Source organism: Phyllostomus discolor, chromosome 15 (assembly GCF_004126475.2).
Source record: "Phyllostomus discolor isolate MPI-MPIP mPhyDis1 chromosome 15, mPhyDis1.pri.v3, whole genome shotgun sequence".
NCBI classification, from domain to species: Eukaryota; Metazoa; Chordata; class Mammalia; order Chiroptera; family Phyllostomidae; genus Phyllostomus; species Phyllostomus discolor.
This window is the reverse complement of record NC_040917.2, coordinates 26,309,616-26,336,591: the sequence shown is the minus strand read 5'-3', so window position 1 is coordinate 26,336,591 and position 26,976 is coordinate 26,309,616. Positions and strand designations below refer to the sequence as shown.

The 26,976-nt window shown below is 71.5% G+C and overlaps 2 protein-coding genes across 2 annotated transcripts; one reads left to right on the top strand and one right to left on the bottom strand.

Annotated features, from left to right (window-relative positions):
- Positions 1–262: 262 nt before the first annotated feature.
- On the top strand, positions 263–20,124 carry LMOD1 (leiomodin 1). The gene is made up of 3 exons (XM_036016010.1): positions 263–1,033; positions 17,513–18,973; positions 19,551–20,124. Exons 1-3 carry the CDS (start codon positions 437–439, stop codon positions 19,575–19,577), a joined length of 2,085 nt encoding a protein of 694 aa, XP_035871903.1. The 5' UTR covers positions 263–436; the 3' UTR covers positions 19,578–20,124.
- A 677-nt stretch (positions 20,125–20,801) lies between these two features.
- SHISA4 (shisa family member 4) lies at positions 20,802–24,639 on the bottom strand. Its single transcript, XM_028531124.2, has 5 exons — positions 24,200–24,639; positions 23,701–23,872; positions 23,259–23,392; positions 22,684–22,800; positions 20,802–22,440 (listed from the first exon to the last, which is right to left on the bottom strand). Exons 1-4 carry the CDS (start codon positions 24,243–24,245, stop codon positions 22,691–22,693), a joined length of 462 nt encoding a protein of 153 aa, XP_028386925.1. The 5' UTR covers positions 24,246–24,639; the 3' UTR covers positions 20,802–22,440; positions 22,684–22,690.
- Positions 24,640–26,976: the final 2,337 nt, after the last annotated feature.

Here is a 26,976-nt window from a genome sequence, read left to right as displayed (position 1 = left end):
GCTGCCCCCCAGCCCACCTTCCTCCCGATCAGCCAGCCAGCTCCGGGCTCCAGACAGGGGCTCAAGTCCCCAGAGGCCGAGGTGCTCAGCGCCAGGCTCCCAGGGGCGCAGCCCTCACTGGTGACGTGTTTCCTGGGCTGTGAAGGGCTGGAAGCCCCCCACCCCATCCCCCACCGCAGGGCCAAACACAGGAGAAAGGGGTCAGCGGCCACGCACGGGCCACAGGACGCACGGGGAGGGGCTGGGGTGGGGGTGAGGTTTGCACTTGGACCGGCACCGACCCGGGCCGCCCGGCTCCCCTGGCTCTGCCTGGCTCCCATCCGCTGCCGCGGCCTCTGCATTTTTGCGTCTTTTTCTCATCGCGTGGCCCCTTGTCTTTAAAAGGCTAAATGCTCTGCACTAAATTTGGTCACACCGCGCTCCAAGATTCCCTGGAATGTCCTCAAGTTTCAAGCCACTCAGACGGCGGGGGCAGACCCGCCCCCGCTGGGGGATTGGCTTCTCCTCTCGGGGCCGGGCAGCGGCTCCGTCTTATTGGCCGTCGGGCGGACCGGCCGGGCCCACTAGCCCCGCGCCTGGGGAGGCCTCGCTCCCAGTCCACAGCCCAGCACCTGCGGCGCTCGCGGGCCCGGGAGCCCGTCCTCAGCAGCCGAGGGTCGGGGTTGCTCCCAAGCCCACTGAGCCGCGTCCACACCCGCCCGTCCCTCCCCCTGCCCCCACCGGCCAGGACCGCCGCAGCCCCTGCCGGAGCCGCAGCCGCTGCTTCGCCAAGATGTCCAAGGTAGCCAAGTACCGCCGGCAGGTGAGCGAGGACCCCGACATCGACAGCCTGCTGTCCACCCTGTCGCCCGAGGAGATGGAGGAGCTGGAGAAGGAGCTGGACGTGGTGGACCCCGACAGCAGCGTCCCCGTGGGGCTGCGGCAGCGGAACCAGACGGAGAAGCCGTCCACCGGCGCCTACAACCGGGAGGCCATGCTCAGCTTCTGCGAAAAGGAGACCAAGAAGCTCCTGCAGAAGGAGCTCTCCCTGGACGTGAGTGAGCGGGCCTGGAGGGCCTGGGGGGTGGCAGCCGGGGCTCATGCCTCCCGGGACCGGGGCGGGGACCCGACTCCCTGCCCGAGCCGGCGCTGTGCCCGTGTCCCCCAGTTTCTGGTGGGAGCAGGCTGAGAGACGCTGGCGGGACGCAGGTCAGAGGGGCCGGCTGTGGGCAGACCAGGGGGCCGGGAGCAAGGACGAGGATGCTCCCCGTCTCGGGCAGCCAGGCAGGGAGGGAGGGCGGTGCCCGCCCCACAGAGAGCGGCTCGTGTCCAGTCCCTCCGGCTCTCCGCTCTCGGAGGGTGCTGGGGCCGGCGGGTCTCCCGCGGCAGTGGGAGGCGGGAGGGTGCAGCCTCAGGTCATTCCCAGGAGTGGGGGCTGCGCCCTGGGGGAGCCTCCAGAGGAGCGCCCCCCCCCACCCCACAGTCAGGGCTCCATCAGCCCCAGGGCCCCTCTGCTGGTCCAGGCAGCATGTCCCCCAGGAGGGGGTGGCCACTGGCTGGTGGGCTCAAGCAGAGCCGGTCCCCATCATCCGGGGCTGGTGTGCGGTTCTCTTTCTCCGTCCGCCTGTGACATTTCCGGGGACGCCAGGCTCGCTCCGCCTGGGGGGGAGGACTCTGCAGGGCCCCCTGTCCTCAGGGCGACTGTCCCTCAGGGCGCTGGCCCCCGGTCTCGGCGCCGGTCCCCCACTCAGCACCTGCCGCCCGCCCCTCGCACGCTGCCCGTCGCTTGTGAATTCCGGCCGGAAAACGTTCAGCCTGCTCCGTTCTCACGGAGGCTCCGAGCTTCGGCGGCAGTCCGCCCTCACGCAGACACTGAGAGGGACCACGTCTTCCGTGGAACGTCTGTGTGGGCACGAGACTCGGACCCGGACCCTCGCCGCCCAGCAGGCTGTGGCCGCAGCCCCGGGCTCCGAGCGCGCGTAGAGATGGGGGAGTGAGTGGGGGGAGGGGAGGGAGAGGGCCCGGGCTCTGACTCTGAGCCCCCCCCCACCGGCCCCACCCTGGCTAGGGTTAAGCCAGGAAGTGGGGAGACTGGGGAGCTAGGAGCCCCTGTCCTCCGGGCGAGGCGGCTGCCTCTGAACACAGCGAGTGGACCCTAGAGGAGCCGGGCAGTGAGCAGGGTGGGGCCCTGCTGCGGGGGCCTGGTCAGCGAACTCGGGGAGGGAGGGAAACGCACCCAAAGGCCTCGCCGTGCTCCGGACGCCCCGCGGGGACCCCGTGCTCCCTCTGCAGCGGGGCCCTGGCTCCCCCCCACCCCCCGTCCTCGGCTCTGTGCCTGACCCCGCGGGCCCAGGGCCTTCCAGTCCCACAGGGGTGCCCCCCAGACCGAAGGCAAGCAGCCGTCACCCCTTCCCAGCGCGAGAGCCGGGGAGGGACTCCGACCTTCTGCAGGCCCCCCCCCACAAGTCTCTCTCCTGAGCCAGGCAGGACCCTGGCTCTCCACTCCTCCTGCCTGCCCTCCTCGCCGCCCACCCAGGCACACATTTGTCTGTGCGGACTGCCCGGGGCAGGGGCCTGGGGGGGTGCCCATCTGTGCAGGGAGCTGGGGGGGTACCCGTGTGTGCAGGGAGCTGGGGGGGTGCCCGTCTGTGCAGGGAGCTGGGGGGGTACCCGTGTGTGCAGGGAGCTGGGGGGGGGGTACCCGTGTGTGCAGGGAGCTGGGGAGGGGGAGTACCCGTGTGTGCAGGGAGCTGGGGGGGGTACCTGTGTGTGCAGGGAGCTGGGGAGGGGGGTACCCGTGTGTGCAGGGAGCTGGGGAGGGGGGTACCCGTGTGTGCAGGGAGCTGGGGGGGGGTACCCGTGTGTGCAGGGAGCTGGGGAGGGGGGTACCTGTGTGTGCAGGGAGCTGGGGAGGGGGGTACCCGTGTGTGCAGGGAGCTGGGGAGGGGGGTACCCGTGTGTGCACACACGTGGGGGCACCCTCCGAAGGAGAAGACACCCTCAGGGCCACTTTCCCCTCGTGGCAGCGGGCTGCCCTCCCCCCGTCCGAGGGTCCAGGAGGCAGCGAGGCTGGGGGTGCAGGGCGTGTCCGGAGCCACAGGCCTGAGACTCATCTCTGCGAAACGGTTACAACGATTAGGAGCAGGTGCGGATCAGGGGAGCGAGTCCTGCCTGGGTGCCGGGGACTGTGGTCAGCCCCTCGCAGGCCCGAGAAGGCCAGGGGGGTGCTGCACCTCGTGATGGACCCTCCTCTTGCAGACAGGACACTGCCCCGTCCCTGGGACGCCGAGGGGACTGGGGCTCGGCTGTGGGTGGGCTGGGGCCGGGGGAGGGGCCTGTCCCCTGCTGGGGGTGGGCAGGGCGGGGAAACAGGCCACTGTCCCCACTCCCTGGGTGTCTGACACTCTCTGTGCTCCCTCTTACACAGACTTCATGTGTTTACGTTAGACAGAGGGGCAGGGAGGGAGAGGGAGAGGGAGGGAAACATCCATGTGTGGCTGCCTCTCGTGCGCCCCCTACTGGGGACCTGGCCTGCAACCCAGGCATGAGCCCCGACTGGGAGTCGAACCAGCGACCCTTGGTTCCCAGACCGGCACGCAGTCCCCTGAGCCCCACCGGCCAGGGCTGTTTGCGAGTTCTTTTATAAACAGAAACCAGTGTGTGTCCTAGGCCCTGGGTCTCCCTGGGGAGGGGGACCCCCGAGTTTCATGCTCCAGCTCTGGGGTGGCGGTGGGACCTCTGTCGTGAATACGTGCCCCCCCATCCCCACCCTGGGTGCCCCCGGATCAATGCCTCTCTGTCCTTGGGGTCTCAGGCCCCGCTTCCTCCCCAAGGGTCAGGACTACACCTGTCCTGAGGGCTCCCACGCCACCTGTCCCACCCACCGGGCACGAGCCTGTCACCTCTGCTTTCGTGCTCAGCCTCTTCGGGGCCTGAAGGGCAGCAGGGGTCTAGGTGGGGCGGGGTGGGGCCTGGCAGGGCTGGCCCCTGGCTCCCCTCCCCCCTTTAAAGGGGCAGCACTCTCGCCTCGGGGCAGCGGCCGCTCCACCAGGGCCCCCCCCTTGGGTGGAAGGCGGAGACACAGGGCAGGTGTGCAGCCGACGGTGCCGCCGTGAAACCCTGTCCTTGGCTCGGGTTTCGGGAACCGGATCCCCTTCGGGTCAACTCGTGTGTCCTCGTTCCTCCCCTGCCCGCCTCCCCGAGCTCCTCCCGCAGCCCTGGGGTGCAGGGGGCACTTCTGGGTGCTCCCGGGGTGAACTGGAGAAGCTCGCCAGGAGCACCCCTCCGCTCGCTGGCCTTCGGAGCCTCACCCCACCTCCCCTCCTGTCCCAGGTCCTGGCCCGGCGAACAAGGGCTCTCCGCGGGGACAGGGAGGCTGGGGAGGCCAAGGCTGCCACCTGAGCCCTCCCTCCGACCGCCCTTCGCAGGGCTGGGCCTGTGGGCGGTTGCCCGGGCAGCTCAGCCCCGACCAAGGGGATTAGCCCGGCTGGTTCACACCCACAGCGGCGCTGGAGGCCCTGGGGAGGGCAGAGAGGGTTTGCAAACTGGGGAGGCAGAAGCGGGGGCCCCGCAAGGGCCCACGTGCAGAGAGAGGGAGGCCGTGCAGGTGGAGAGGGGCGAGGACGGGGCTCACCTGGGAGGGGGCTGTCGGCGGTCGGGGGTCTGGTCTGCCTCCCACTGCATCTCGCAGGCTGGGGGCTTCGGGGTCTCCGGGCTGAGGCGGGAAGAGGCATCTGAGCAGACCCCAGGGGGGACAAAGCCCTCAGCCAGCCTGTCTGCCCGACCTTGGCCCCTCTCCTGGGAGACCGGGGTGCCTGCTGGTGGCGGAGCCTGCAGGCCGTGCCGGGAGGCCCAGAAGGGGGGCGGGGGCAGGGCTGCCGTGGTGCTGGTGAGGTCTGCACGCGTGAGCCCGAGTGGAGGGGACACGGACAGAGCCCGGGGCAGGGTGTGGGGCCAGATGCTGGCACTGGGGTGCCCGCCCGGGCAGACGGCCAGCGAGGTCCTGGGCTGTAACTCCCGGGCCCGTCCGGCTGGCCGGCTGTCCTGTTGGTCGGAGGGGAGGGTCTGGATGCAGAGCCTCCCTCGGGGCGGCGAGCGCCTGCGGTGTGGCCACCAAAAGCCCAGGGTCCAGGCCGCCTGCTGCCAGCCCTCCCTGAGCCCGCGAGCATGGGTGGGGGGGACTGTGAGTGTCTCTGGAGCCGCCCCAGGGCGGGCGGAGCTGCGGGCTCCTGGGACCCGGGACGGGGCCTGCGAGTGGGGGAAGGGTCACCGACGGTGACACTGGGGGGGAGTGGACACAAGGTTCCCGCTGCAGCCTCTGCACCTGCGTCCGCGCCAGCCGGCCGTGGTGACGGCCTCTCCGGGGGGAGAACAGTGGGACGGACGAGGGGACGCGGAGGCCGAGGAGGTGGGGGGGCCCACCCGGGGCGGGCCCTCCCCTGGCCGCACCTTCTGTGAGAGGCAGCGCCCGGCTGGCAGGCCGCTGGCCCGTGGTCCCTGGGGCCTGCTGCAGGCAGGACAGCCGGCCGTCGTCAGGGCACTGTTTACAAACAGCCGGATGGACAGACGGCCTCCTGCTTGCACAGCCCGCCCCGCCCCGCCCCTCCCCCGCCCCCTCCCCCCTCCCAGAGCCCCGGGCTCCTCAGCCTGCTGGGTCTTCAGCCCTTGCTTCTGGGGCAAGTGGGACCCCTGCCCCGGGACCCCCAAGGGAGCCAGAGGCAGAACGGGGGTGGGGGTCGGGCAGAACCCCCACGGAGCTCTGGGTGGGGATGCACCAAGTCCGGTGCTCGGAATAGTGGCCTCAGAGCCCAGGGGACCTGGGTCCGGCCCGCCCCACTGGCTGCCGGCTGTGTGACCCAAACAGGTCACTGCGCCTCCCAGAGATCCCGCGTGGCCCATGCACATGTGACACGCGTGTGTCACGAAGAAGGAGCTCGCGGTTGTGGCAGAGGGCACAGGTGGTCCGGGGGGACGCTGCCAAGTGCTGGAGCCAGGCCAGGGCCCGAGGAGCCGGCTGCCAGTCGGGCCGAGGGGACAGCAGACACAGAAGCCTCGGGGGGGGGGGCAAGGAGTGGGGTGCAGGTTTGCTCGGTCCGAGGAGGGGCCAGGCCGGCGTGGCCCCAGCCGGTGGGCCCAGGGGAGGGTTGAGGAGCTGCGGCCCCCGGGGGGCAAGCAAGGCTCAGCGATGTGGGTCTTGGGGCAGCGCGGCCGCGGGGGGGATGTTGGGGGAGGGGTCCGAGCAGGGCCCGTGTGACCCGCCAGGCCCGGAGGAGGGGGCGCAGGTGGGAGCCCAGGGAGGCCCGAGGGGTGCTCAGGTGAGGACACTCTCCTCGGGCGGGTGGGCGGGCACCCAGGCAGGCCTGGCTGACACCTGGGGCTCGAGGAGCGGGGCCCCCACCCGCCCGCCCGGGACTCCTGGAGAATCGGACGCCATCTGCTGAGGGCGGAAGCGGCAGGGGAGGGTGGGTCGGAGGAGATGAGAGCCCTGATCGGAGCGAGGGCAGCTCCCCCGAGGGCGCAGTTTGGCCCAGGGAGGCCGCAAGCCTGGGGCTCAGCAGGGAGGCCGGGCTGGAGGCTCCCGTGGGCGTTTGAGGCCCACGGGAGACTGGGCTGGGGCGAGATTGTGGGTGCCGGGGGCCGGGTCTCACTGAGGTGCTGAACCAGGCGGGGACAGGCCCCCAGCCACGTGGGTGGGAAGGGGGGGACCCTGGGACCTGAGGGACAGGGACCCGCCGAGGTGAGGTGCGACCTGGGGACGCGGGAGCCGGACAGACCAGCCTTCGTCTGAGCCTCGTCCTGGGACGCAGAGGAGTCGGGGGGGCCCAGAGGAGAGGGTGGCATCAGCAGCATTTTCACACACACACACACACACACACACACACATGTGCACACACACACGTGTGCTGGCGGGGCGAGGCAGGGCAGGGCAGCACGGAGGGAGCCCCAGCCTCCTCTCTGGCGACTCCCAGTGCCGACTCCGGCAAAGACACAAGGACCCACCCGCCCACCTTCCTGTCCAGCTCCGTCCCAGCCTCAGCCGGGCGCTCAGGCCCTGCCCCTCCAGCTGCAGGTCACGCCTGGACAGATGCCACTGTGCCTTCCGGCCCGGGCCGCCCACAAAGCCCGAGCAGGCCCCTCTCTCCCTCCCTGGGTCCCACGGGCTCCGCCGCCACCCTGAGCAGAGGCCCAGGTGCCCTGTTACACGGGGAAACCTGAGGCCCTCAGGTGAGAAGACCTTCCCGAGGCTCTTCTGCTACCCGGGAGCGGATAGGCTTCCGTGGGGCTGGCTCCCCGCCCCCTCTCGTCTCACGGAGGGGCAGCCCCCGCCCCCCCCCCGCCCCAGGCTGCCCACCGCAGGCCCCCACCCACCCCTCGAGGACTGGCGTCGGCCTGGGCCGGTGTCCGAGGACCTCACTCTCGCTGCACCCAGGGGACCCCCGTCGGTCTCCGCCTGCAGGCCGGCTCCTCCATCTCCAGCACTTCCCCCGTCTCCTCTCTCAGGGCCGCCCTCCCTCTGACCCCGAACCTGGCTGTGCGCCAGGGCCGCGCCCTCCGGCCCACGCTCAGCGGCCACCGCCACGTGCTCGCTGCCTCTGGCCTAGGTCTCTGTTGCGAGTTCTAGATCGTTCCCTCGCCTCCTGGAACCCCCGAGAGTCTCAGATTCAGCTCATCTGGAAACAAGGCAGCCGTCACCCCACCCCCACCCCCAGCCCCCCAGCCCCCCGGCCGGCTTCCCCTGCCCCTGCCCCTGCCCCCGCACCGTGGGGAGGAGAGGTTCAGCGGCGGAGGGCCCAGGCCACCACCTGGACGAACCCGCTCCGGCCCCCCCCCCAGGCTCCCCGGACTCTCCAGGTAACTGTGCCCTGACACCAGCCCTGCTCTGCGTCCCGGCTCCGTCACCGGCATCCTCTGCCCCCTGGAAGAAACCCCCGGCCCCCAGCGCCCCGCTCCACCTTGACCCAGGCTCCCCACCGCAGCCGGCGCCTCGTCCCCGAGCCTCGTGCTGGCCTTCAGCCGCCCACCAGCCCCTCGGCACGGCCGGGGGGGGGGGCCTTGCCGCTGGACGCGCCTCTCTAGCTCCTGGTCCCCTGGGCCCGGCCCTCGGCGGCTCTCTGGGCCCCCCCCCGCCTCCCCCCCCCACCCCGTGCTTCATCTCGCTCCCTCGCGCCTCCGCCCCGCCGTCCCCCCCCCCCCCCCGGGCTCCCCCTGTCGTGCCGCACGTGCTCAGCACGCTGTCTGTGCTCTCTCCACGCGAGTTGAGCGCCGGCCCGCCCGTGTCCTCCCAGGGCCCTGTGGCGAGCGTGGCGCCCGGCGCCGTGGGTGTCTGTGGAACGGACGGGGGGTGAGCAGGGGCCAGCGCCGCTCTGGTCCCGCCGGGTCGACCCCGCGGGAGTTGTGGCGTCGCCGACGCTCTTCCGAGCCTGTTTGGGACGAGGGTGTACCCAGACCCCCCAGGGGAGGCCCAGCTGGCCGGTGCCTCTGTCCGGGTCGTGGACAGCCTGTGAGGCCGGGACAAAGGCTCCCGCCAGGACCTGGTGGCCGGCCCCCCGCTGTCCGTCCAGGACGGGAGGGGCCCGCAGCACACCAGCTTGGACGGGCTCTGTCTCCCCCCTCTCCTCTGGCGCCCGTGCCCCCAGTGGTCCGGGGGCCTGAGGCCGCGGGCTGGCGTTTCCAGCCTGGCCCACGCCGGCTTGCTCTCTGGGGCCACCGCCGACGCGCCCTCAGCCAGATATTCGTAACCTGCCGAGGCCGCCGGTTCCCATCAGCTGGGTCCTCCCCCCAAATGCAGGAGACGTCCGGCAGCCTCGCCTCCAGACCTGCCAGAGGAGCACGGCCCCCTCGGGGGCCTTCCTGTGAGCAGACCCCGTGGGAGGCCGGTGCTGGAAGGGCGGGCGCGGCGGCCCACCCAGAGGCCTGCACAGGCCGGTTCCACACCCGCTGCAGCCAGAGCAGCGAGGCCGGAGGGGCCAGGGCCAAGCCCCCCACCCCCAGGGCCCTGCAGGAGCCTTAGCCCCAGACAAAGCCGCTGGGGTGACCCTCTCCTCCGTTCCCCCAAAGATGCTGACCAGCGGGTGGGTCCCAGGCCGGACAAACAGGAAGGAGGTGAATGCAGCCCCTACGCGGGCGCCTGCAGGCACCGAGGGCTCGGCGTCTCCCCGGGGCCCCCGCTGACCGGGGCCCACAGTGGAGCAGCGGTGCTCCCCCATTCTGTGCGGTGCTGGCCGGCCTGTGCCTGCCCCGTCCCTGCTCTGGGAGCAGCTGCCCCTCCTCAGTCCCCGGAGCTCGGAGCAGGCCAGTGCCCCGGGGGTCAAGGACCTTGCCGGTGGGGGGACTTCCTGCTGACCGGGACACGCGGCGCCAGGGCGGCTGCCTCAGAACTCCCCGCGGCCGCCGAGGACTCGGGCTCGTCTGGACCGCACGCCGGGCACCGGTCGGCCTCACTCGCCGGGACGCGCCGTGCGCTCCTGGGTCGGCCTCTCCTCCGAGGCCGAGACGCACGCACTCACGTCGCGTACATTTTGTCTCTTACTTTCTGGAACACCGAGTCACGGTCCTCTTCCCGTGTCCCCAAAAGCCCTCGCCAGGCACCGCGGTCAGGGGACGCTGCCGCAGCCGGGGCAGGGCTGGGTCGAGCCCTCGGCCCATATTTGGACACGGCCGGGGCTCCCAGCGGAGTGGCTGCCCGAGGCCCCGACAGACCCGCAGTGCCAGGCCCCTGGCGCCGGTCCCCGGAGAGGGAGCCGGCCCGGCCCGGGCGGGGTGAACAGAGCCCTCGGCACAGTGGCCCCCACCCAGGCGCACGGACGGGGGGGGGTGGGGGGGGAGAGACATCGACTGGACCCGGAAACGAGGAGGCGGGCGGTCACGCACCGGCCAGAGACCCCCACCCCCCGCCCAGGGCCCAGTTCCTGACGGGGGAGGGTCTGCCTGCCTCCCCCCCCCGCCCCCCTGTGGCTCCAGGAACGGTCAGTCTGTGCGGCCTTGGCCACAATGGACCGGACGTTCCTGGGTCCTTGGGGAGGGAAGAACCGGCACCACCTACGGAGAGAGCGGGCTGCGGCCCCGGGGACCCTCAGGCTCCTCCTTGAGGGGCCCCGGGGGCCTCCCTGCCCCAGCCCAGGCCCTCGCCGCCGCCGCCCTCGGCTCCCTGCACGGCCTGGGCCCAGCACCTCAGCGCCTCTCGCCTGGGCCTCGGCCGTGGCCTCCAGCAGCAGCCTCCTTCCCTCCCCCCCACCGGCCGGACACGGGTCCGTGCCCTGGACGCGCCAGGGCTCACTGTCAAGCCCAAGGCTGACGCCCGTGCTCCGGCTAAGGGCCTGGGCCGCCCCTCGGCCGTCGGCCCGCGGCAGGCCGTCCGTGGTCGCGGGCTCCCTCTCCGCCGCCCCCTCAGCCCTGGGGGACAGAGAGCTTCTCCGGCCCCGTGTGCGGCGCTCCTGGAAGTGACATGTTTCCCCCCTTCGTGCCCTCTGCCCTCGGGGGCTCCGCTGAGCCCCAGCGTCCCCGACACCCCAGGGGCAGAGGCCCCCGAGCAGGGAAGGGAAGGGCACCTGCATGCCCAGGGCCCCAGGGGCTGGGCCGGGAGCCGGAGGGGGGCCTCTGAGGCTTCGTGAACGGGGGGAGCTGAGCTCCCTGTCACCGGACGGACGCATGCAGGTGGCACAGCTGCCCCCCCACGAGTGGGGTCGTCGGGACTGACACGGTGTCACCACACACACCCCGGCAAGCTCTTGTTCCATGCACCACGCTCTGCCAGGCCCGGCGCTGGGGATGGAGGCGGGGGGGCTGGCTCCAGGCCGCAGGCCGCTCACTGTCGAGTCCAGGATGATGGGCGTGTCGCCGGCGACCAGCACACACAGGTGGCGGGGGGGGGGGGGCAGAGGGAGGGGGAGCTCCTGCTGCTGCGAGCCCATGAGGCCCCGTGAGGAGGGGCTGCCAGGAGGACTCACTCATTTTCTGGGTGACAGAACAGTGTGGCCGCTGTTGTTGGAAAACACAGAAACAGAAACAGAACAAACCCACGGGGAAGCGGTCGGGCCCAAAGGACCTGCCTGGGGCCGCAGGCCGCGGGGACGGGCAGGCCCGGGCTCGGGAGCGGGCAGCAGGGTGGCAGGCACCCCGAGGCGAGGGGACGGTGGCTGTTTCCCACGGCAGCCGGGCAGTGGAGGGGGAGCCGCTTGTTCTAAAGGCCTGAGCCACGTGTGGCCTCGAGGCAGCGAGGCGGAGGGGTGGGTGCGTGTTCCTCGTGTGACAGGACCGAGTGTGCGTGGGGGAGGCAGGGCTGCAGAGGCTGGCGCAGGCGAGGCGGGGGGGACCCCCGTGCGTGCCAGCCCTCAGGTCTGGGCTCTGTCCAGGTCAGACAGAGCGGGCGTCCCAGGAAGATCCTCTGGCTGCAGGGTGCAGACAGCCCGGAGGGAGGCAGGACAGGGGGCCAGAGGGGCGGTGGCCAGGCCAGCGGTGGCCCGGGCTGCTGAGGGGGGATCTGAGGGCGCTGGGCAGGTGGCCCAGGGGCCGGGGTGCAGAAGCAGGGAGTCAGGACCGAGTCGTCTTGGGGCCGGGCCTGGGGCTCGGGCGCCCTTTCTGAGGGGCAGGCGCTGCCGGGCAGAGGTGGGCTCCGCCCTGGCCCCCCGCTGCTGTGTCTCTAGGCCCGGGGCAGCCACAGGACCGTCGGGGCCCTGGCTCAGGGGCTGGCAGCATATTCGGCGATGACCACAGCGAGCGCAGGCCCTTTCAGCCGGGGCGGCGGGAGAGGCCGGGCAGCCCCCCGGCCTGGAGCCGGCAGAGACGGTCAGTGGCGGGGCCAGGCCTCCGCCGCAGCCCACTCGGCGCCAGCGTGAGGACGGCGCGTTCCTCCCGCCACCCGGGGACCTTGCGGACCCGGCCCTGGGGACACACGGCGTCCCCGTACGTGGCTCCTCGGGGTGGCCCGTGGCTTCTCCGAGGACGGGCACGAGCAGCAGGGAGAGGCGGCAGGCAGCCGGGGCCACAGTGCTAACGTGACTTGTTTGTTTCTGCAAAGAGATTTCCCGGTTTCTCCAAAAATGGTTTGTGCGAGCGTCCCGGGATGAGTCACCGGCCGCTGTCCCGGGATGAGTCACCGGCCGCTGGCTGCAGGGACCGCCGCCAGGCGCCCGAGCCACTGCCTGGACGCCAGCGGGTGCCCCAGAACCTCCAGGCTGGCCAGCGGCGTGGCCGGGCCTGACCACACCTCGGGCGGCGTTAGGGCCCCCTCCCACCCGGCGTTGGGGCAGCGAGGACCACACGGCGCTCCCGCGGCCAGGCGTCCCCCCCATTTGTTGGGTCCAGGCCCCCCTTTGAGTCCTCAAAGACTCAGGGGGTCTGGCTGCTGAGACGTTTCATGCCAGGGCCTCGCAGCCCAGCACACCCCCTCCCCCACTTACACTGACGTGGACGGCGTTTGCCCCCCGCGGGGGCTGGCCCGAGGACGGCACCGAAAACACCCTGGTGTCCCAGGGTCGCTGCCACCGGCCTTCTCTCGGCCGCCCCTCCGCCCCGGAGCCGGAGCCAGTCCTGGGCCGGAATGGTGGACGGGGCGTCGCAGGCCCGGCCCGAGACCCTCCAGCCTCCTGCTCGGTGCCGACACGCACCACCCGGCGCCCGGGGCCGGTGGATCCCGCCTGCCTGCCTGCCTGTCTGTCTGTCCGTCCGGGGTGTCTGTTTACTCCCGGGAAGCAGGCAGAGGGGCCGGTGCTGTGGGGCCTGGGGCACCAGGTCCGAGGGGCAGGGACAGAGCCGTGAGCGGCTGACCTCCCTGCATCCGCCTGGGGCCACGCTGCCCGCGGAGCCCTGGCCGGAGCCTGGGGGGGGGGGCGGTGGCCCCACGTGCGCCTCAGCACAAAGCCCTGGACCCGGCCTCCGGCCACCGCGGCACCGGCACCGGCGAAGGAGTGGCGTGGTCTGCCCTCGGCGGGCCGGCGGGCCGGGCTCCCACCAGTGCAGGCGCCGCCCAGGGTCGGAGGGGGAGCGGCCAGGGCGGGGTGCAGACCAGTCACCGCCGAGGACACACGGCGTTCCGTCCCGCGGGGCCCCCAACGGACAGGTCACGAGTGCACAGCCCGTCACGACGCCGTGGGTCCTGACTGCCGGACACGGGGGCGGCCCCTCGTCTATCGGTCCGTCCGTCCGAGGACGAGTGGGCCCCTGAGCCGGGGCCGTCTGCCCGCTGGCCCGCCAGCCTGCCGTGGAGAGGAAGGGCGCTCTGAGGGTGCCCCTCGGGGAGTGCGTGCACCCACAGTGACGCCGGCCGTGGTGCCGGGCGTGGGACCTGCTCGCGCATGCACCCCTCCCCCCCCCGCAGCAGGGGGCCCCGGTGACCTGGGGAGCCTGGGGGCCCGGCCTCAGTCTCTGAGGTTTCCCGGCGGCTCGGAGAGGGGCGGTGAGAGGGCCGCACCGTGCAGCGGCAGGTCTGGGGTCGCCGCTCGGGGCCTGGGCGGGAGGCAGAAGGACGGGCACTCAGCGGCCACCTGCGGCTGGTGCTCGCCGGTCAGGCCCAGGGGGGTCTCTCCACGGGCCGCCGCCTCCCCGGGCCAGCCCCGCCCCCAGCCCCCGGCGGCCACCCCACTCTGGGCTTGCCCCCCCGCACCCCGATGGCAGCGAGGCGGCGTCTCCCCACCTTTATCCCACTGGTGTCCCCCAGCCCTTTGGGGGATACACAGGCCCTTCTCTCCCTTCCTCCCTTGTTTAATTTTTTAAAAAGATTTTATTTATTTATTTCTAGGGAAATGAGAAGGGAGGGAGAAAGAGGGAGAGAAACATCCATGTGCGGTTGCCTCTTGAGCGCCCCCTACTGGGGACCCAACCCGAAACCCAGGCCTGTGCCCTGACTGGGAATCAAACCGGCGACCTTCCGCTTTGCTGGGTGATGCCCAGCCCCCCCAAGCCGCTCCACCCCGGGCCCACCAGGCCCTCTTCCGTCGAGAGTCTGTGCCAAGCCCCGTGGGAAGCTGGCGTGGGAACTCTGTGCCGCCGTGGCAGGGCCCCGTGGCAGGGCGCCGCGGCAGGGCCCCGTGGCAGGGCTGAGGAGGGAGCCCCCTGGAACGTCTGTGGGGAGCGCCTGGCGCCCCGGCGGCGGGTCCCACAAGCCCTGGGCCTCCCGCCTGTCCAGCCTGGCGAGGGGGCTGCTCTCCCAGGGACCTCGCAGAGCCAGGACCCCGGCACGCCTCAGGAGGTCCCCGGGCGGCTGCAGGGAGCGTGGCCCCGGCCCCGGCCCCGGCCCTCCTCAGAGGAGAAGCAGCAGCACGTGGTCCCGTGATGAGTTGTCTGGGGACGCCCTGGGCGGTCAGTGTCTGCAGGGACTTCAGCCGAGGTCTGGGGACGGCCCCTGCCCCTGGGCTGGGACATTCTGGCCACCTGCAGACAGGATGCTGCGGGCCCTGAGCACCCCAGTGGCACCCCCTCGGCCTCGCGCTGGGGGAAGGGCAGACACGGTCCCCTCCCCCAGGCTCTGTCCCTCCGAGCCTGTGTGGTCTCGGTGCTGCCTCCGGGAGGCGGGGTCCCCTTGCGGACCCCCAGGGCAGGCTCCCCGGCAGAGACCTTGGCTGCCACAGCGGGTCCGGCACACAGGAGAGGGACCGGTGTGGCCTGGTGTGGCCTGGTGTGGCCTGAGGCCGCAGGGCCAGTGCTTGTGGTCTGGGGACTTGGGTGGGCGGCAGTCCCTCTCCTCCGCCCCTTTGCGATGCAGGCGGTGAACGCCCTCTGGGCGGTCCGTAGACTCACGGAGCGGGTGGCCCCGGCGGCCCAAGGCCGGAAGGCCGGGCTCTGTTTCTCAGAACCTGCCAGACCCTTCCCATGGATCCCGACCCTCAGACAGATGCAGAGCCACGCCACGTGGCCACGTGGCCTGGAGGAGATGGGGAGGGCGCACAGGCCGAGGGAGGTCCCCAGGGGTCATCTCTGCACCCCCTTCAGGAGGGGCTCCGGACCCCCCGCGCTGCCCCAGCCCGGTGCCCCCCCAAGGGGAGCCCACGGCTGCTGCCTCATCTCGGCCGGAGGCCCCCGCTCCTCCGTGGAGGCCCTCAGAAGCGTCTGAGTGAGCCCCTCTCGCCACAAGGGCGAGCTGCCAGTGAGCCTGGAGGCTGGAGCCCAGGCCAAGAGCAACCTCTGGGGGCCAGCAGGACGCACCCTGGTTCTGGAGGCAGGGCCGTTGGCCCAGACTCCCGCTGGGAGGGGGAGGAGGCAGCCCCCCTCTGCTCTGCTCTGCTCCGCTCCGGACGGACGGACGGGCTGCGTCTCCTTTTAAGGCAACGTGGCCCGGCTGCAGCAGCCCCCCCGCCCCCGCCCGGCTCGCCCCGCCGTTCTGTTCTGGCTCGGAGGAGACCGATTCATCAGCCCCCCCCCCCCCCCCCCCCCCCCCCCAGCCTGTTTTCCACGAGGTTGTTTTTAAGGGCCTGGCACTGGTTCCCAAGCGCAGGCACGTGGCGGATCCCGCAGGGCCGGGGTGCACCCTGAGGGAGTGGGGGGTGGGGACCCTGCAGGGAGCCCCTCTGATGTCGGAGGGGCCGGGCTGGGGGCCCTGGAGGGAGGCAGGGCAAGGTCAGAGGAGACGGCTTGGCTGCTGCTGGTGGCAGAGGCTGAAGCAGCCCAGGTGTCCCTGAGCCTGCGGGCGGGACCAGCGAAGTTCTCGTCTCTCCGGGTCCCGGGTTCCTCTGCGCGAGGCCCGGGAGTGGCGTGGGAACTGTGCAGAGGTCGCCGGGCAGGGCGCAGGGGCCAGGGAGGCCTCGCCGCATGCGCACTGGGGACCCGGGCGAGGCAGAGCAGGGACGGCGTGGCCGGACCTGCTTGGGGGCCACTGCACCCAGCCTCCACCTCCGAGCTCCCTCAGGGCCCTGTGCCGCGACCCAGGGATGGGGAATGGGGGGGTCTGCTGGCCAGACTGCACACGGGGCCGAGGCATGTCCTGGCCTGAGAGGTGACCGGCCCCTCAGGTTCCCGTGACGGTGCGTGTCCTGTCTTCCTCGCCTTCTCTGGAGCCACGGTTCAGTCGAGCCACCGCCCCTCCTGCCCTGCGCGCCCCCTGCCGCTGCCTGCCCGGCCCAGGGGGCAGGAGGGGCGGGCACATTCCAAGGGCCTGTCTCACCAGGCCCTGTGCCCCTTGGCCGTCTGCTGGGACTCCGGCTGGGGAGCCAAGGACTTTTGCTGCTGAATAACCCCAGGCTGGTCCCAGCTGCCTGCTCTGTGCTGCAGGCACAAACTCTTCCCATGAGCCCGACCGGCACCCACCCTGTCTGGGGGCAGGGGTGTGGGGGTCCCCTATTCCCCAGCACCCCAGAAAACAGAACGCCTTCCTGACACCCGGGCCACAGCCTCTCCTCTCACCGACCTTGGGGGGAGGGCGTGCAGAGCTCCCGAGACCCCGGCTGTGCCGGGTGCTGCATCGCCTGTGGGTTCTTCTCTCCTCTGCCGTCCCTGGGGCCAGCGCCCCCGCCTCCTCCAGAGCTGGGGAGCAAGCACCGTCTGCCCGAGGCCCTGACCTCTGCACCGTCCAGTGGAGAAGTGGCCCGGGGGGTGCGGATCTGCTGCACCCCCCCACCCCCCGCCCGCGGCATGGCTCCTCAGCGAGTGTGTGTGTGTGTGTGTGTGTGTGACAGCAGTGCGGCCCTGGGACCCCAGGCCCGAGGTCGGCCGGCCCCGCCCGCTCCAGGCTCCTCACGGGCGGGTCCGGGCCTGAGCGAAGTTTCTCCTGAGGAACCAGGGAGGGTGCCGTGGGTGGTCAGACAGCCCCGTGCGCACTCGGGGTCCAGGCCTGCCGTCACTCCCGGTTTCAGCGCGGTGGGGACGGCCGACAGAGCGTAAAAACACCCTCAGGGGCAGAATAAAATGCCAGCAGTTCCGTATGCTTTCTAGAGATTTTATTTATGTGTTTTCAGAGAGAAGGGAAGGGAGGGAAAAAGAGAGAGAGAAAATCATCCATGTGTGGTGCCTCTCCTGCGCCCCCTACTGGGGACCTGGCCTGCAACCCAGTCCTGTGCCCTGACTGGGAATGGAACCGGCGGCCCTTTGGTTTGCAGGCCGGTGCTCAGTCCACTGAGCTGCACCAGCCAGGGCAAAAGTCAGCAGTTTTAGGTCAGTCCCTCCGACCTTCGTCCCCGCTCTGAAAAGGGACTGGCGTCCAGGCCGCGAGTCTGAGGACCGCGGACCTCCCTGGCAGGCAGGGCGGGGCCCAGGACGCCAGGGGCGCCGGGAAGCGTCGGGGCCGAGACGAGTGGTGTTTTCACGACAGTTGGGAGAAAACCCAACGTGATGCTGAAAGCCCCGGCGAACACAACTTCGGAGTCGTGAACAGAGACGGGTCTGGGCTCGCTGGGCCTTCCTCTCGCCCCGGGTCCCAGCCCGGCTCAGCAGGGCCTACCTGGACACACTGTGTGCGCACCGGGCTCCCCCGCCTGAGCCCGCCCCCTCTCCTGAGCCCCCCACCCCCGGGGCGGGTGCACAGGCGGGTGCCCCCAGGCCGGTCCCACCCTCGCTGCTGTCGCCTGGGGCCGCCCCTCACGTCTGCTCTTCTCTCCCAAACTCTCAGGAGACCGAGCGCCCAGAGACCAGGACGGACGCCAAGGGCGGCCGGGAGAAGGGCGGCGACGCCGGCGGAGAGGCCCCGGGCCCCCGGCGGGACCTGGGCCTGGGGCGGGAGCCCCGGCGGGGCGCCCTGAAGAAGAGCTTCTCCCGAGACCGGGAGGACACCGAGGGCAGAGGCGCCCAGCAGCCCAGGGAGGAGAAGCTGCTGAGGGGCATCGACAGGGGCCGCGTCAGGGCTGCCGTGGACAAGACGGAGGCCGGGGGGGCCGGGCGGGGGGACAGCAGGGCGGCCCCCAGGCAGGAGGACGAGCCGAGAGGCAGGGACAAGGACAAGGACAAGAAGACAGAGGGCGGGAAGGGGAAGGGCGGGGTCGAGCGCCCCAAGGCCGCCAGGCAGGAGGGCCAGGAGCTGAGACCGGAGAGCAGGGGGGCAGAGCCGGGCAAGGCCAGTGACGACGTCCAGCAGGGGGCGTCCAGCAGGGGGCGCCCTCGGGGGCCCGCAGAGAAGGAGCCCGCGGCCGCGGTCTCGGAGGAGCAGGCCCCCCGCAGCCCCGCCCAGCCCCCCGAGGCGCCAGCCCTAGCCCCGGCCACGGCCACAGCCCCGGCCCCCTCGGAGGAGGAGGCTGCGCCCAGCATCTTCGACGAGCCCCTGGAGAGAGTGCGGAGCAACGACCCCGGCATGACCGAGGTCAACGTCAACAACTCCGACTGCATCACCAACGAGATCCTGGTGCGCTTCGCCGAGGCCCTGGAGTTCAACACCACGGTGCGCGCCTTCGCCCTGGCCAACACGCGCGCCGACGACCACGTGGCCTTCGCCATCGCCATGATGCTCAGGGGCAACAGGGCCATCACCAGCCTCAACCTGGACTCCAACCACATCACGGGCAAGGGCATCCTGGCCCTCTTCCGCGCCCTGCTGCAGAACAGTACGCTGACCGAGCTGCGCTTCCACAACCAGCGGCACATCTGCGGCGGCAAGACGGAGATGGAGATCGCCCGGCTGCTCAAGGACAACACCACGCTGCTCAAGCTGGGCTACCACTTCGAGCTGGCCGGGCCCCGCATGACCGTCACCAACCTGCTCAGCCGCAACATGGACCGGCAGCGCCAGCGGCGCCTGCAGGAGCGGCAGGCGCAGGAGGCCGCCGCCGCCGCGGAGAAAAAGGGGCTGCTGGGGGTGCCCAAGGCCGGGGCGCCGGCCAAGGGCTCCCCCGGGCCCTCTCCCCAGCCGTCTCCAAAGGCCTCTCCCAAGAACTCGCCCAAGAGAGGGGCTGCCCCGGCCGCCCCGCCCCCGCCGCCACCCCCCCTGGCGCCGCCCCTCATGGTGGAGAACCTGAGGAACTCGCTGTCGCCGGCCACCCAGAGGAAGATGGGCGACAAGGCCCTCCCCGCCCAGGAGAAGAACTCCCGCGACCAGCTGCTGGCGGCCATCCGCTCCAGCAACCTGAAGCAGCTCAAGAAGTTAAGTGGCGGGGCGTGCCGAGGGGGCGGAGACCCGGAGGGGGCAGGCAGGGGGGGCCGGTCAGGCTGCAGGCGTCACGCGGATGCCCAGGGTCATCTGTGTGCCCCCTGCCTCCAGACAGCACCTCTGTCCCTTAGAGGGGACTGTCCTTCCTTCAAGGGGCTGCACCTCCTCCCAGAAGCCACACGCAGTCTCTCCATGGGGTGCCAGCCTCAGCCCTTCTCCCTGCCCCCGCACCTTCCAACCCCCTCTCAGGGCCGGCCCAGCTGCCCTGCCCCAAAGCTCTGGGCCCTCCACCCACAGAGCCTCCCTGTGACGTGCAGGGCCGGGACACCAGCCGCCCGGCCCCTCTGCTCCCCGGGGACCGGGGCATGGCACCGGGTCCTGCCCCACAATGTTGCCAGGGACTGGACGGCCGGAGAGACAAGACAGACTCGCTAGGGTCCCCGATGGCTGGCACCTGCTTTTCCTGAAAGGGGGACCGCCCCGGGCCCTCCCCCTCAGACCCAGCTGCAGTGCCTGCTTCCGGCCCCACTGAGCCGTCCCCTGACCCTTTGCTTTGTCCTTGTCCTTGCAGGTGGAGGTGCCCAAACTGCTGCAGTAGCTCCCGGCTGCCGGGCACGCCCCCTGCTGCCCTGGCTGACCTGCCGCCAGGCCCGGGTCTGCAGGGCCCTGGGGGCCCGGGCCACACCTGCTCGTCCCAGCATCTCCTCTGCACCCGGAGTGGATGCTTCCGGACAAGCAGAGTCCTTCCTGCACGTCCCTCAGAAGACGGCACGCTGGTGGGGTCCAGGGTGTCCCCTGGGGTCTACATCACAGCCCAGCCCCCGCCCCCCGGGGCCAGGATCCAGGCTTCTGAGGAGCCCCGGGCAAAGCTGCTGGGCTGGGGGCATTCTGTGCGGGGCAGGGGCAGAAGGTGGAGGGGGAAGGGGCAAGGGGCTGGGGGCACCCCGCTAATCAGGGCACGTGGTGTGGGGCAGCTGGCCTGGAGGGACGTGCCTGGGGGCAGGGGGAGACAGACAGACAGACAGCAGCCGGACCTGAGGGTTCGGTGCCAAAGCAGACATTTCGCTACACCCACCTGCTGCTGTTGTGAACGGCTGTGTCTTTTCCATAAGATTTTGATAATATATACAAGCCTTCAGCTTTGAGAGGTTGTGTCCACCTCTATCCTGTGCCCTGGGCCCCGACGAGATGCCCACCTGGACTCCCTGGGGGTCCCCAGCCACGCCATCCCAGTGGCCGGAGCCCAGCTCCCAGAGTCAGGATGGACGGTGTGGGGGCAGCCTCCCCGCCGAGCCAGCTGTCCAGCCAAGCGGCCAGGCCTTGGCCAGCTGGGCCACTCCTGTACTGTGTCAGGGGTAGGCCAAGGGGGCCCAGGACCGGGACCTGCATTCGGTATGTTCACACCCTGACGCTCCCTGAATACGGGGGCACGCCGCCAGCTCCTCACCACGCCCATGGCCCCCGGCCCAGGAAGCAGCCCCTGCCCTGGCTGCGGGCTGTCCAGGCTTGAGGGGACCCCAGGCCCTCCACCGGGGTGCGTCAGGGGCATCCCTGTGGTTCCATGGCTGAACGGGGCCTCCCTGGCACTGTGCGGCTGCGCGTGGGTCTGCGGCTCGGCAGGGGGCAGTAAGTTTCCCCAACTTTGGGGTGCGGGCGGGGTCTCTGCTCGGTCCAGCCGAGAGCAGAGGGCAGGCTGGCCCGGCAAGTGGAGCTGGGGCCCCAGACTCCCGCCCCCCCCACCCTGTGGCCCGCTACGCCCCAGGCGCCAGGGAGGGACCTCCAGGGCGCCCGTGGTCATCCCTTAGTCTTGGTCGGGGGCCGATGCTGCGTTCCGACGCAGGCGCCGGCAGCACCCCGGCTCCGCAGGGAGCTTTGCAGAGAAGGTTCGGCCCGAGAGCGTGAACCGCGCCCGCTGAGAAGCGAGCGCCCGCACCGGCCCTGCACACGCGGGCCGGGCCCCACGGCAGCTCCGCCCTCCAGGTCTGAGGCTCCCTCCGTCCCGGCCGGCGTGCGCAGCCTCCCGCCAAACCAGACACGAGGCTTGGCCGCACTAAGGACCTCTCGGTCCACCAGGCCCAGGGCAGCCTGCGGGCTCTTCCTCCGGCCTCTGGGCGCGGCCCGGCCCAGCCCGTGGGACGTCGCCTCTGGGCGCGGGAGCGCAGCGCCGCCTGGTGGCGGGTCTCGTGCAGCGTCCCGGCCCCTGTGACGTCACTCGCACCCGCGCAGCGGCCGAAGCTGGGGAGCGCAGCGCCACCTAGAGGCGGGCCCTCGCGCAGCGCCCCGCCCGTGCGACGTCACCTCCCGGCGCCCGCCCGCCCGCGGGGCCCCCCGCGGGAACACCCAGGTGCCGGCACCGGAACGGGTCGTCCTGCTCCGCGCCAGCCTTTGGCGGCGGAGACCGTGGGTTCTCCTGCCGACGAGCACGCCCTCCGCGCCCCGCCCCATCCCCTCGTGCCCAAGGGCACAGTGCGTGGGTCTGATGTGGAATCTCCATCACTGCGCCCGGCACTCCCATAGGGCCCTGCGGACACCCCGGGAGACCCCAGAACCCGAGGGTCCCTGCTGCTCCCCCCGCCACCTGCTTTTCCGGAGCCCCCACCGCAGGCTGCGGCCAGAGCCTCCCCGCGGTCTAGGGCGTCAGGGGCGGGCGGGTTCGGGCCGAGGCTTGGGCAGCTCCGGGGGCGAGGGAACCGGCGTGGGCCCGGGGGAGCCGGCAAGCACCGTGCGCCCGTCTCCCCGCTCGGCTCCTGGTCCTGCGCCCTCTGATCAGCTGGGAGGGGCAGCTTCAGCCCCGTGACAGTCCCCGCCGATGAGCCGAGGCTCGGGCGCCTTCGCGGGCCGAGCGAGGACCTTCGGGAGCCCGGAGAGAAGGGACGCCTGTGCACCTGGTGGGGCTGGCCGGGCGCAGGGGCGCGGCACGGTGGGAAAGCTCTGTCACCCACGCGGGCGCGCCTTCCTCGCTCCGCAGAGCTCATCTGGTGGCTCCGCCCGAGGAGGGCTTGGTGGTGCTGCGCCGCCCGGCCCCTCGCAGCCCGGGTCCCGGCGCAGGACGCGTCTCTGGACGGGGAGGACGCCGGGCCACGTGCGCTCCCGCTTTATTCCAGCAGCCCGGCGGGTCGCGCCCCAGCCCACAGGGGCAAACAGGGAGGCCCGGGGTTCGAGGGACTGCAGGAATCCAGGGACCCGTGACCCACGCTGGCACGTCCTTCCCTGGCCCCCAATAAAAACAGTACAGCACCCAGGCCCCGCCCTTGCCTTCAGTCTCCACCCCAACTTCCCGGGGGTCTGTCCCCTGCAGGACCAGGGCGTGGCTTGGTCCCGGACCTGACCAGTGGAGGATCCCTGCCCACCGGCAGGTCCAGACGCAGGGACAGGAGGGGCATCTGCAGAGGGACCGCAGAGAGCCCGGGCCCCTCAGGCTCCCGGGAAGGTGGACTGTGGCGGCACTTGAGAGGGAAGAGCTGAAAGCCAAGGAGACGGGATGAGGGTGGGGCCCGGGAGCACGTGAAGTGCCCCTCGCCGGGGCTGGCGGGTGTGGGGAGAGCCAGACTGGCGTCGGGGCCTCAGCCCCGGGCAGAGGGAGTTGGACAGGGACCCAGGGTGAGATGGGGAATGAGGAGGGAGGGCCTGGTGCAGGCCGCAGGGGCGTGGGCGGGGGAGGGCGGTGGCAGGAGCAAGGGCTGCAGACAGCTCAGCTCGCTCACCTGCAGGCTAGAGAGGAGGCCGGGGAGGACCCACGGAGCTGGGCGGCGGGGGCAGGGGGCCTGAGGGGTGCAGGCACACAGGCTGCAGCAGATAGCCTCTCAGCGGGATCTCCTGGCCTAGGTGGGAGGCACGGGTCAGTGGGGGGCTCCTCTCCCACAGGCACCGTTGCCTCCTGCCTGGCACCACGGCTGGCTGGCCTCCAGACCTTGCTGATTAGAGAGGGGTGGGCTGGCGGGACAGGGCCATCTGGGCTTGGCTGGCTGACGCCCCCTACTCCCGCTAGCTTCCGGGACCTCAGGGGTCTGCCAGCCCTCCCCTCCCCACACCGACCTCCCAGGCCCATCCCCCATCTCAGGGAGAGCGTCAGCGCTCCCAACTCCAGAGCCCAGCGCTCAGCGGGCGCCCTGTGCCTGCAGGGCCCACGCAGCACACGCCCCACCGACCGGCGGCAACCTGGGCATGCCTGAGGCCGAGGGCCGGTGCTCACGTGCCCCTGGCAGGCGTGTGGAGGGGCTCACACCCCCGGAGCTCCGGCTGCCCCTGTCCGGCCCTCGCGTGCCAGCACTGACCATACCTGCAAAGGGGCTCTGCAGCCGCTGGCGGCGGCGGGACAGGTAGCGGCAGGTGCAGAGGAAGCAGCAGAGGCTGGTGGCCACCCCGGCCACAAACAGGATCAGGGCCGAGGCAACGCCTGCCACCACCTTGTGACTTGAGACAACAGCGTGTCCTCACACCCTGTAGCACCCCCCGGGGGGGCACGACAGGCGGGGGCGGCACAGGCTGCGTGCGGAGGCCACCCCGCATGTGAGCAGCGGACCTGGGGGTCAGACCCGCCCCCTCCTTCGGGCCACACCTCCCTCCACAATGCTGCCCCGTAGCCCGGGTGTGCCCCCGGCCTCCCTCCGTGGATTCAAGGGTGCCCTAGCCCCAGCCCACAGGGAGAGGCCGCTGTGGGGAGCCCGGGCGTTGGCTCTGGACGGGGAGGGGGGGGGCGGGTAGGCAGGCGGCCAGCCCACCTGAGGCGCAGGCACTGCTTCTGCTGAGACTCGGAAATGGCCAAGCTCGGGTCCCTGCAGCAGAACCGGCGGTGGCAGGTCCCGCAGCAGAAGCTGAAGGGCTGGCAGCCAAACCCCGGGTGCCAGGTGTCGTTCTCGTCCAGGTGTCCCAGGCAGCTCGTGCCAGCCAGCGCTGCGGGCAGGGTGGGGCGCCCGGGGGCTGCCAGACCCGTCCTCTACCTGCCCTCGGCATCCCCCTACGTGCCCCCCACCCTGTGACCTCTGTCCAATGGTCCCCCTAGCCCCAGGGGTGCCCCCAGTGAGCCCCAGGACCTGGTGGTCCCCAGCCTGCCAGTGCCAGCAGCCTGCGAGCTGCCCCTTGTTTCTCCCTGAGGCGCTCAGCCCCTGACCCCAGGTCAGCTTCCCAGGGCCCAGACTCCATCCCCTTCACCGGCAGCTCCCTGCCGACTGCCGGCACTCCCAGGGTCTCAGGGCCCCACTCCTGGCTCCCTGCCCTTACCCAGGGGAGCCCCCAGCAGCAGGAGGGAGAAGGCTGGGAGCAGCATGGCAGAACAGGGTTGCCAGGGGACCGGAGCTGCTGGGGGGCTGCTTGCTGCCTGGTGCTGTTGTGGTGGCCAGACTGGCCGAGGCTGGACCCCAGTGACACCGCCTGCCAGCCACACCCCTGGCCTCAGCTTGTGCCCTCCCTCCAGGGCGGCCCCTGCCGTCTGCCCCAGGCACGTGGGCAGACCCTGGAGGGGAAGGGCCGGACCTTCTTTGGGGCCATGTCCAGCCCAGGGCACCCAGCGGAGGGAGCAAGAAGAGGCTGGGCACCCCCCACCCCCACTCCCGGAACACAGGCCCCACTGACAAGCGGCTCAGAGCAGCTGTGTCCACAGCTGCGCGAGGGCCCCACCCCCGCCAGGGGACGGGGCTGGTGCACCCGGGCGGGCCTTGCCTGGATGGCACCGGGTAGAGGCCCCTCCCTCTCCCAGCCGCCTGCGGAGGCGTCGCCTGGCCGGGGCTTGGGAGGGCACAACCCACTGAGTGCAGTTTTTGGGGTCCATGAGCCCCACAGGTGTACAGAGTGCTGGGGCCTGCACCCATGCTTCGTGGGTGCCCTGACCGGGGGCCGCAGGCCAGGCGAGGGAGAGCACCTCACCAGGCACGTGGACCCAGGCCACGCTGGAGACCCGCGGTTCTGCGGACTCAGGGAGGCTGACAGGCGTTGTCAGGGACACCGGCGGCCCAGGGCCACGCCCCGGTCACCCAGGGAACAGCAGGGCAACAGTGGGACCCCACCCCCGAGAGTGGACAGGGTGGACGGTGTTCTGAGGTGAGGGGATCAGGGAGGGGCCACGGGAGCTCCGTCCTGGCCCCCAGGAAAGACAGACACCGGCTGCCCCTTTCCGGGATCACAAATGGGTGCCGGGAGGCCACAGTGTGGCCGGGGCAGGGACGTCCCCATCTCATCTCCCAGGGCTCCGCCAGGGCCAGGGCCGGTGCTCACCCGCCGACCGGCCCATCAGACGGGATAAGGCTCCCATGGCGCAAATCTGGGTCTGAGTGGGCCCCTGCCCCCTGGGGAGGGCACTGGGCTGCTGGGCTTCCCCAGGATAGCTGTGGCCAGGGGCCTCACCCAAGCAGCAGAGGGCAGAGGCCGGAGCCCCGGGGGCAAGCCGGCACGCCCACGGCTGGGGGCCCGGCCAGGAGCTCTGGGGAGACGCTGCCGTCAGCAGGGCCCAGGGACCCAGTCCTCACCCAGGGCTCCTTCCCGAACCCGCCCAGCTCCACAGCCGGCAGACCCAGGGGTCTGGGTCCTCAACGGTCGCCCCCCGAAGGTGTCCCGCAGTGCAGAGGTGTGGGGAGCACCTCCCCCTTACTGCGGGGGTTTCTGTAAGTGACCGCAGCTCCTCTCTGGGACGGGTGAGGGAGCCAGGGCCCCACCTACCACTCCTGCCTGAGCCACTCCCGCGACCATCATGGGGGCGGGGGGGCTGTGGTCTGCTGGTCGGTGTCCGGTCACCGCCCGCCCAGTCCTGCGCTGCCCCGTGTCCAGGCCCTCCCCAGCTGCTCAGGAGACCACTGGCCTACACATTCAGTCCCGAGCATCCTTCTCACCCAGGGGCCCACCCTCTGCGCCCGGCAGGCAGTGACCTGTGACCATCAGGGTCCTTTCCTGGCCTGTTAGCTCCTCCTCCACGCCCCCTGGTGTCTCCCCCCTTCAGCCCCGCCCACTGCACTCAGCAACCCAGGGACAGCCACCTCCTTCAACTCCCGCCAGGGCCCCGGGGGCTCAGGACCTGAGCGGCCGGCCCCGCTCAGAGGGACGTGAGTCTGTTCAGCCTGAAGGACTCGGGACAGGAGCCGGCTCCCCCCTGGGGGCAGCACCTTGGCCCCAGGCCCCTTCTCCCGCCTGCCCTGACCCGGCCCTGGGCGCAGTGGCGGGAAGAGTGCCCAGGGTGGGGAAGAGGTGGGGCCGACGGGACGGGGCTGGGACCCGGGAGCTCCTGGGAGGCAGGCGAGCAGCCTGTGGGGGGCCCCCAGCCCCAGCAGTTGGTGCTGCTGCCAGGGCCGTCCGGGGTGCCCACACCGAGGGCTGGCTTGAACTCGAGCGACCTCAGCTGACCCCACAGTGGGCAGACCTGCTGCGTTCTCCCCCGGTGGCGCGTCCCCCAACTTCAAAGGGAGACACAGTGAGGGCGGAGGCGGCCTCAGCACTGAACTGGCGGGCAGCAGACATGTCCTTCCTGACTGGACAGGGGAGCTGGACACCGGGGACACGACACTGTCCCGTGAACGCCCCGCGCCAGGACCCTTCCTGGAGACCCAGACTCGCCTCCCTCGACTTTCCAGTCCCCGCCTGCGCGGCCACAGCCCGGAGGAGTGAGTCTCCGCAGCTGTGAACGTGGGGGGCCCAGCAGATAAGGGGACCCGGGATCCCCCCCCCCCCCAGGGAAGAGGCGGCGGCGCGGTCCTGTAAAGGGGACTTTACTCTCCTAGAAAAATACACGCTGTGCGGCCGAGGCCGCGGCCCGCCGCGCAGCAGAGTCCTGAGGAGCGGCCGGCCTCTGCGTGTCGGGCATATTAAATATAGTCGGGGGGTGGGGGGTGGGCTTTAAAAAACCAGTTTTTCCTGTTTTTTTCCCCTAAAAAAGGAGAAACAGACTGCCACCGGCAGGGCTCCTGCCACATGTGCGCACGCACCCACAGGAGCCGCGTGGGGGCCGGCATGCAAACGTGGGGGCCCTCGGTGCTGCGTGGGTGGGGCGGGGCCTGCGGCTGCTGCCGGGCCCC

Coding starts and splice junctions, on each gene's coding strand:
- LMOD1 (XM_036016010.1), top strand. CDS start 437: ATGTCCTCAAGTTTCAAGCCACTCAGACGGCGGGGGCAGACCCGCCCC. Junction 1,034..17,512: donor AGAAGGAGCTCTCCCTGGAC/GTGAGTGAGCGG, acceptor CCAAACTCTCAG/GAGACCGAGCGCCCAGAGAC. Junction 18,974..19,550: donor ACCTGAAGCAGCTCAAGAAG/TTAAGTGGCGGG, acceptor TTGTCCTTGCAG/GTGGAGGTGCCCAAACTGCT.
- SHISA4 (XM_028531124.2), bottom strand. CDS start 24,245: ATGCTGCTCCCAGCCTTCTCCCTCCTGCTGCTGGGGGCTCCCCTGG. Junction 23,393..23,700: donor AAGCAGTGCCTGCGCCTCAG/GTGGGCTGGCCG, acceptor TGTTGTCTCAAG/TCACAAGGTGGTGGCAGGCG. Junction 22,801..23,258: donor GCTGCAGAGCCCCTTTGCAG/GTATGGTCAGTG, acceptor CCTCCCACCTAG/GCCAGGAGATCCCGCTGAGA.